The sequence below is a fragment of the Geospiza fortis genome, unplaced genomic scaffold (genome assembly GCF_000277835.1).
Source record: "Geospiza fortis unplaced genomic scaffold, GeoFor_1.0 scaffold112, whole genome shotgun sequence".
Lineage (NCBI taxonomy): Eukaryota > Metazoa > Chordata > Aves > Passeriformes > Thraupidae > Geospiza > Geospiza fortis.
In genome coordinates, this window is record NW_005054298.1 from 8,310,702 (window position 1) to 8,320,303 (window position 9,602).

A 9,602-nucleotide genomic window follows, 5' to 3' on the forward strand; every position below is an offset into this window, starting at 1 on the left:
TGTGCACTAAGTGGAAAAAGCTCAGAAAACAGAGACTCCTGAGCTTCTCCTGCTCCTTTTTGAGCAACAAATGCATCCAAGTGCAGTATCAGCTGTGATGGGCTCTTCTGTATTGCTGTAGCAGATTGAAGTAAAATGCAGTATGGCCTCAAGGCAATCCATAATTTACTTTCAGGAAAAAACCCCAACATTTAACTGACCACAATCCACAAAATGCAAGACATTTCTTTTCCAACTTGAAGAAGAACAAACATTGTAAGCCAGTTTTTTTCTTTCATCTTTATCTGCCAATGTGTAACATTCTGAAGTAAAACGGAAAGTCTATGCTGACGAAATTCATCTGTTGACATTTCATGAAGTTAAATTTTCCTTTCCCTCTGGTGTGTTCACTTCTATAAACTGAGTGAATTGAGATTTCTTCTGTGTCACTATTATATAGATCTTTCAATCTTAACAGGAAATAAATTCAATACAGCAACTAATGTCTGTGACTTGTTTTTCCTTTAGGCTTGGAAAATCCACAATAGTAGGTGCATGGAAAGTCTCACTTTAAATTTAACCTAACCTCATCTTTCTTTCAAACCTGAGAGGGGTCCCTGAAGAGGACCGCTCAGGGATCACTCATCTATAGCTATATAGGAGCACAATAGGTCAAAAAATGAGGAAACAATGTATTAATGTCTAGAAGTAAAAGCACTTCAGTTGACATTCTGTAGTCATGACACTAGGATGCGCTGAAATTTTAGCTAATAAATACCTTTCAGCATTGAACAAAATTTATTGAACTCACATGTACTTGCATGCTTTTCAAAGGCACTTCTCATGTTAGACTTAATTTTTTATTTTCAATGTTTCATCAAAATTAGGATAAAAAAAAAACATTTTCTACAGGAAATTGAAACTACTTCATGTGCTTTTTCTTCAAACACAGCAATGTTCCATGACTTTGACACAACTCATTATTTCAACTTTGAAACTTTAGTCCTAAAAGGGGAATTTTTGCCTTCTAAAAATCACTGGGCTGGAAAACAAAACAAAAATTTTCCCACATGTACATGGACATCATGATAGGTAAGAGTTTCTTTTACAGTTGTCAAAAGCCTTGAGCAGGGCCTTGTAACCTCCCCTTCCCCTCTTTGTCCACCAACTCTCAGCCCATTTCTGTGGCCCAGGCAAGAGCCTGATTCTGGTTCCCAGCTGTGACACAGCTGTCCCACCCTGATTCTGGTTCCCAGCTGTGACACAGCTGTCCCACCAGCACAGCAAGCACTGTGCACTTCCAGGTCCCTCCCCAGATCAGAGCCCTCAGTGTCAGCAATGAGCACTGACAGAGGTGGAGCTGCAACTGTGGAATGATCTTGCTCAGGGAAATACAGTCATTCATCCCTGATCACCTCGTGGGCATGCTGGGAGACCTCCCCTCTAATGAAACCCTCCAAGCCTGGCTGGGACAACACTTTCTTGTGACACACTTATGAAAAGAATGCCTGGCATTCACAAAAGAAAAGGGAGCAGTGGAAAGCACTAAATCCACAAGGAATTTGGAGTGTTCATCTCATTTCCTAGAGGACTAGGTGAGATACTGTGATGGCAAGCAGCAAAGGTGGGCTGCAAGAGAAGGGTTCTGCAGATTAATTGAAAGTGAAATCTGATTGCTGAAGGGTTTCTCTTTAAAATAAAATTTAAAAATAACCAGTTTATAATGTGCTACTGTGACTTTAGAAACTATATGTGAAATGAGCCTAACACATAAATCCAGTGACAAAAAAAGCCCTCATGAGACATCTTTAAGACCTTTAAGTTTCTATAACAGGACCAATTACATGTAGCCTCTGTAATATTGGATGGCATTTTAGCTCAGCCTACATACAGAAAAATACCATTCATTGAAGTAAGATATTGGGAATTTTCAACAGATATTATTAGTCTTTACATGATAATTGTAACGTGTTAGAAATATATTGTGATTTGGGATAACATGGATCTCTGTGTGGTGTCAGGTAATTCTCTGACAGCAGGACAGGCAGCAGTATCAGCACTGAATACTCCCACTTTTGTGTGCAGAAAGCAGGAACTCATAATTTAAGGAAGTTATCAGATCCAGGCATAAAAAAGTCCAGGCAAAGGTAATATAAATAACTTTGGTCAGAACAAATGGCTTGTACACCAGGTATCCGGGTGCAGAGCTACACCTAGTATGCTTTGTGCCATACTGGAACACTGAGGATTTGTTTTCTAGTGATTTATTAGATTACTGATATTGCTTGAAAAAGGTCTGAGTTAAATATTCATCTTTGTGAAAAGTATTATTGCTTCAGTATAAACATTATACAGCTGTGATAAAGAGTAACAATTTATTTTGAAACTGAAGTGAAAACACGCACCGCCTTGAATCACAGGAAAAAAAATAATCTATGCTCCTTATTTGAAAGAAAAATACCACACTACTGTTTATTACCTCAAATATATGATTTCCCACATCCCACATTGATCATTGAGAAGGAGGAATTATTGTAACAAACAGAGAAGCAAATTGTTTTTCCAAAAGGGAGCTTTGGTCACAGCATGCCTATGGAGATGTACAGGAAGATCATGCAACAGAAGGCATGACCCAGTAAACATTAGGTAGATGTGCATTTTCTAGAGGAACTGAAGACTGTATTTTAATTATAATTAGTTATGCCAGGCTTAAATGACAGTATGCACACTGTAAAGAAAAAAACCCTGAAAAACAAACATAACCAAAACAAAACACTTTGAGATCCAAGATCTGATCCAGCTTTCACTGAAGTTTGTAGGCTTGTTCCCTGCTAAACATGCAGCCATCTTTAGCTACTTTGTCCTCCTCCAGATCTCCAATAGATACTGATTTTAATGTATTAACAAAACAAAACAAAATTCAACACCATAAAAAAGCCCAAGCCCCACAACCAAAAACATGCCTCAAGATTTCATTATTTTATTACTCATACTTCTGAGTAATAAACAGCTGAGCTATTCTCAAACCAACAGTTGCTGATGTGTTGCATGTAAAAATTATACATCAAATTTCTACCAAAATCATTAATTTCCTGTTAATAGTAATGATCTCTTTTCAAGCCTAACTCCCAGTTATTTTAAGAAAATAATACTAGACAATATTATTTTACATTACCATATTTTGTTGTATTATTAGCACAAAAAAAGGATAAAGGGAGATCCTCAAGCCTGACTCTTCTAATGGTATTTCTGAAGAATTATGACTGAATTTGCATATTTCACAAGTCAAATGAATTTTAATGCACTCACCTCCAGGACACATTTACTTATAGGGACTCTGAGAGCAGTAGTTATATGGAAACAGTGTTATCCTGGATTTTGCTAGATGGCACTGTGAGGGCAAGTTTAACTACCAGGTGCCTAGAGCCTGCTTTTCAGTGCTCTGCTCTGATATAATCACAATAAACACATTAATAGGCATTACAAACATTTCTCATCTCCCGCTGTTATGCAATGCCCTAGTGAGATACAGTGCTTGAAGTGAGGAATAGCTGGCTAGGTGGAAGTGGCCTGTGGAATTCAGGTCAGAGAAGTTAATTACCTGACCAGGAATTTGGCCAGAACCCCAGGGTTAATGCCCGTAACCTGATGAAAGCAGTGTGGGGTCTCTCACTTCCTGGGGTAGTCGGGATCTCTTTTTCCCATTTCAGACAGCTGCTCTCCAGTGCCTTCTCCTGGGGCTCTCCAGTGCCTTACAACAAAACCGTCCCTGAGGTGTCAGCCCCTCGCAGCTGCAGCCTGACCCTGCACAGCAGGAGGAGGTTTCACCTGCTGGAGCGCTTCACTCAGAGCAAGCTCTGCTGGAGCTGACAGTGTTCAGAGAGGGCTCATCTCTGCACTGCACAGCTGCAGCAGGGGGTATACGTGCATTTTGCCATCCCACTGCAATGATCAAAACATCAATACATCCTGTCCTCATTTCTGTGCTGAAAGCAGGGCAGTTTCCAGGACAAATAACCTTATGTCTGGAAAGATTAGGAAAATGACCAAAGCACTTATAAAGTTATAATGATGGTTTTCTTTTTTTGAAAAAGAAAGGTAAATTGAGTTGGATTCAAAAGTTCTGACCAATTAATAACTGAAAAAGGCAAAATCTCACTGTGGCCACAACTGAAAGCTTGATTAGTGTCTCCTTTTCAAGGTTTTGAAAAGTACCTTTTATTTAAGGTGTATACCTCCACCCTCTGTGGAGGGAGAAGTATAAATTATTAAAGTGCATTCTAAAGCTCTCATTAATCCCCGGTCAAAGAAATGTCGAAAACTTAAAAAATATTGTATTTGCTCTCCAAAATGTAAACAAACTCCACAGGACTAAGCTGCTCTTAAGTCAAGGCAGTTACCATACATCAGTGTCTGGCTGGACAGAGCAATGGTCTGCTGCTACCACAGCCAGCCTGACCTTCCTTACATCACCTCTCACAGGTCCCTCATTCCCTGAGCACTGGAGATATGGCCTCCTGTGCTGGCCTCCTCTCCTCCCTCCTGTACTGCTCACAGTGCCCTCAACTCACCATGGAATTCATGGCAAAGTGGTTGTGCTGTGTCTGCAGGTCCAGGGCGTGTTGGTAGCTCACACCGATCTCTGTGTGGCTCTGCAGGAACAACTCTTTGTTGTGGCTGATCCAGTCGAACATCTAGAAGGGTTCACACAAGAGAGAGGGTAAAAATCCAGAGTTAGACAAGGAGGGAAACAGTAACAGACAGTGCAAAATATAAAAATCCTCTTCTGAGATAGATGTGTATGCAACACAGCCAAAATCATCTCACCTATGATCCTCAATAAAATAAACTGTTGCTGAGCAATGGAAGCATTGAAGTTATCACCAAAATTTCACTATTAACAGAATGATAGGTCAGGAAAAATAACTTATTAAGCATGTTATTCAATAAGCTTGATCCCACAGTCTTGTCCTATAAGTAATAGGAATTTCATATACAGAAAAATGTCAGCAGAGGGAACAGTAATCAGGGATTGCTTCATTGACCAAAGAACTAGCAGTTGATCAAGTACTTTTAATTCAAAAATGGACCAAAATTCAATAAATATTAGTGATGCAATTTTCCCAAACCCCTTTCTTTTTTATCCATATATAAAGTTTCCAAATATTACATTCAAATAGCCAGCTGACTTCCTACACTTTTATTTCCTAGATCTTTCCAAGTTCAAAGTCAGAATCCAGCCTTTCTGCCGCTTACTATTTTTGGGAATGAAGAGAAAAAAAGTATTTTATTAATATCTATAGAGAGCACACACTTCAACTTCTTCCACTTCCAAATGTATTCCCAAGCAAAATGGATTGCTCAGTACTTCAGACACAGATAGAAATATATTGAATAAAGCTGATGAAACTCACTTCTTATTCAGAAGCACGTCAGTGTGACATTTCAATCTGCAGCCCATTCATTCATTATAGGCTGTCACAAGCCAGCTAAGAGATAGTGCATTTGTGTTTTAGCTTGTTCTGTGTTGTGCTAGAGACTAAATGCATTCAAAGTGAGAACTTTCCATTCTTACTCCTGACTGCAGCTCTGCAGGCAATTGCAATCTCAGATCTTTTCTGCAAATATTTTTTTTGCAGAATCCCTTTAAAACCATGTTTTCTTATCTCCATCTCCCAGTAACCTGGGGAACTTTCTATTAATAAGGACTCTTTCTTCTTCTTCTTCTTCTTCTTCTTCTTCTTCTTCTTCTTCTTCTTCTTCTTCTTCATAATAATAATAATAATAATAATAATAATAATAACAACAACAAAACATCCTTAACTCATTAATGCATTACAAAAAAGAAAAACTAATTATGGAGGCTGCACAGGTCAGGTCAGTGCAGTCCCTGGTCCTAGACAGTCTTAGAGAAAGTGTTTTAAGTGTAAAGACTTTAAGTGTTTTAAGGTAAAAAGGCAGTAATGCAGCTTCTAAGTAACCACCTTACGGTCAAATATCAGTCCAGATCTTTGTTATATCATTTACATATCCTCCAATAAAAAGCTGGTTTGTTCTTTAGCACTGCATAACAACTTTTGACCTGTGACAGCTGAAGAACACTCAGAGCCCACTGCTCTGTTGCTGTAGTTGTTCAGGGTCAGTTCCCCATTCCCTGTGGAGATGGGGCTCCTGGGAGGAGAGAAAAGGCCCTGCACGGGTCACCAAAGATTCCTGCAGGAAAAACAGCATTTCATGCTGAGCACTCAATCCAGCTTGGGAGTGCTCTGCTGTATGATGGGGATTTGCAAAAACAACACTGGATACCCCTTTCGACAAAAGAAAAATAAACATTCCAAGTGTCACCAGACACACTACATTGACCTGATCCCCAAGAAACTGTCACATATGCCTGAGTTCTTAATCCTTTATTTATGAAAATATACGTGCAGCTAGAGAGTCTACATCAGCCTTGTATTTTCTGTTGATAAATAGTCCTAAAAGCCAAATTTGGTTCAAGTTACAAAGATACAAGTCTAAAGTAATATCAATGACATGGATACTTTCTACCAATGGAGCTGATCAGGCCTATCACCATTTTTTCAGGAAATATAAGTAACAAAATTTTTGCAAGGATGAGGTCAGAGCTTTCAAAGTTTACTGCCAATTAAACTGAATGAAACTACCTACTACACCTGAAGAGATATTAAAGCTTTCTCATCTGATTCCTTATTCTCATTTTATGAAGATTTAATAAGCAACATTAGCACAACATAATTTGCCACACTTGTGAGCTTAAAGGAAAAAAAAGGACAGGAAAAACATAAAGGTAAAAAAGAAAGGAAAATTTCATAACAGCCAAGTTCAAGTCCTAACAACAAGATTTTATGTCTCTGCGGAAAGACCAACAGAGATTTCTTGTAAGGAGATATATGTTTGATGAGAACATTTTTTTTAATGTTTTAAACAATCTAAAGACAGTCAGGGAAAAGAAAATTGGCAGCAATCCACTAAAAACAAACAGTAAATTTAATATTTTATGCTCAGCAAAGCCAAATCAGGATCTTTTAAAGACAAGTAATTTAAACAAGTAATCTATTGTTCTGTGGATAGGGAGCATTATCTAATCTATACACTTATTGAAGGATGAGAACTTAGCTTAAGTTAAACCATGTTTCTTCCTTTTAATGTAAAATAATAAACTATTAAGAAAAAGAAATGAAGTTTAGGAGATTCTTTGCCTTTTTTAAATCTTGTTAAATCAGCTGAAATATAACAACAGCAGTTTAAAGGATGTCCTTCAAGAATTTTGATCAACATTGAGCAATAGACCTCTATGATGAAATAGGTAAGTATTACACAGTAACACAGGTCACAAGATTTCCTTAACAATGATGGGATTTAAATAAAGTCCTAAAAATGGGGTCTTATTTACTTTTGAGATACAATGGATTGTGTTTTCAAACTTTTTTCTTTGACCAAAAACTCTAAAATGGTCTTAAACAATTTTCTCATAATATGTGACTCCAAGTTGAGACTCTGAAAATAGCAGATGAAATGTGAGTTGTGATGGTGCCATGAGAGTTTACAATGCGTGGCCAGGAGGTTTTGATATGAAGGTTTGTCAGCATTGTCTGGCCAGGCCCATATTACCAGCAATATTTCCTGAAAGCTTTCAAGTGAAACCTGTTTTCCACATGCGAAACTCTGATGCTTCCTGTGTTCCTGAAGCGAGTGTGCTGCCTCGTTTGTTTAATTAAAACACACCATTACAGATGTGAACATGGCAATGACCCAACAATTGCTGTTTCTCTCAACCCTGCAAGGACTGCCCCAGTTTCAAGGGGCTAATGTGGGCTCCTGGAAAAATGTTCAAGATCCTTTGACAAGTCAGTTTCCCTGTAAAAGGAATGAGTTTTTAATACAATAAATATCACAGTGGACAATGTGCCCCATGAGATCAGTTTAAGCCAGAGAGAGTGTCTCAGCAAACAGATTTTCTGTATCACTCTAACATTGCTATACAGCACTGTATCAATTGATCTCATCCCATCCATGAAAAAGACTCTCTTAACAAACCTAATCTAGTGATTATCACAAAATGAATGGATCTTTAATTATTCCTGTGACTTACTTCTTAGTTGGAGTCATTCTGACTGCCAGTGAAATAATTCTGCTCTCAAGCTTTCTAATCACTCCTGCAGTCATGAATTCACACTAAACAGCAGCACAGAATAACTAAGATTGGACATTACATCACTAAAAACACATGAATCAACTGTCCTCAGTGTCTCCCAGACTGGCACTTTTCCACATTGCTGTAGATAATCTGGAGACCAGTTAAGTACTCAGGAGTTTTCCAGCGACTGAGAAGCAGGGGGAGGGGTTAAGCACACTAAAAAAAAAAAAAGATAAACTTCCAGTGTGATTATCTCTTGTAGTCCTGTTTCTAAAAATACATAAAGAAAATTGAATGCATGTGCTGAAGAATGTGAAGTGGTACATTTAATTAAGGAAATTAGTTTTTTATGAGAGACAGAAGAACTAGGTATGATCCAAAGAGTCTCTTCCTTATGCATTTTTAATAATTTAGCCTCACGGTCACTAGTGATCATATAAGCACCAGTAATTATTATAGATGTGGTCTTGAGGCAACTTCAGTCGAGATTAGGGTATCAGATCACATCTCCAGCATCAGTCCTGCTGGCAACAACAAGTTCTTAACCTCATGTTTTGTCATCATAGTTGATGAGTTACTAGAAAATCCAGGTTAAGTGTTAGACCAAACAGCAGGTCTCAAGCTGGTCATGAATAAGTCCTACAGAGGGGGAATGTGACTCCATATTTTCCCTGGATTTGTAACATCTGGCAGGCCAGTGAGAACAGGGTGAGAACAGCTGTTTGAGAACAGACCAGAAACACACGGATATGGAACAGCATGTATGCAGGCTGTGCACAGTCCAGCTCTACATCAGCTAAAATGAGATTTATAACATAATTTCAGATAAAAACCTCTGCTCTCTGGCTTTTGTCAGAGAGTGCTTGCTGAGGAGCATTCGCACTGGATTCTGAACACAGTGGTGCAGAGCACCACAGGTTGATGTGTCCAGCACATGGCTGGCAGCACACCCCATGCCAGTCGTATTGATGGGAGGATTACAGTTCTCATGGCCTTGGCAGCCAGTGAACTGAACATATTTATTAATGAAATTGTTTATACATGCTGGAAATAATATATCCCAAATCTATTGAACACTATACTAGGGCTGGAATTAATTATGAACTGGCTTGTAGCAAATCATCTTCTCTCTAAGTTCTGAGCCATAAATATCAAACTCATATGGTTAATTAAGGGCAGAATGATAACCATTATAGCCATGTAATCTTAAGGAACAATATAGGGTACATATAAAGAAAACAGTTCCAAAGGGACATTCAGGTCAAGTCCAATCACTGCTTTTGGCAGCCAACTACAGGATAAAATTTCCTTTCATAAAGGGATGAAGCTCCACCTGAAAACTAGTGAAGTGCTACAGCCCAGCTCCTCCTATGACAAGCAATTCCAAAAACTTTCTGCTCCTGTTACTGAGCTCTTCACATACTCTCTGATCTACACAAGGCTCATGTCTACTTTATAAAAATTT

The 9,602-nt window shown here is 38.4% G+C and overlaps 1 protein-coding gene across 1 annotated transcript in view; it reads right to left on the bottom strand.

Annotated features, from left to right (window-relative positions):
• The window catches only part of LOC102031426 (kalirin RhoGEF kinase), a 178,479-nt gene that overhangs the window by 113,649 nt on the left and 55,228 nt on the right, over positions 1-9,602 (bottom strand). Inside the window, 1 exon segment of the mRNA XM_031057685.1 lies at positions 4,551-4,673. Coding sequence (XP_030913545.1) covers positions 4,551-4,673 — 123 coding nt within the window.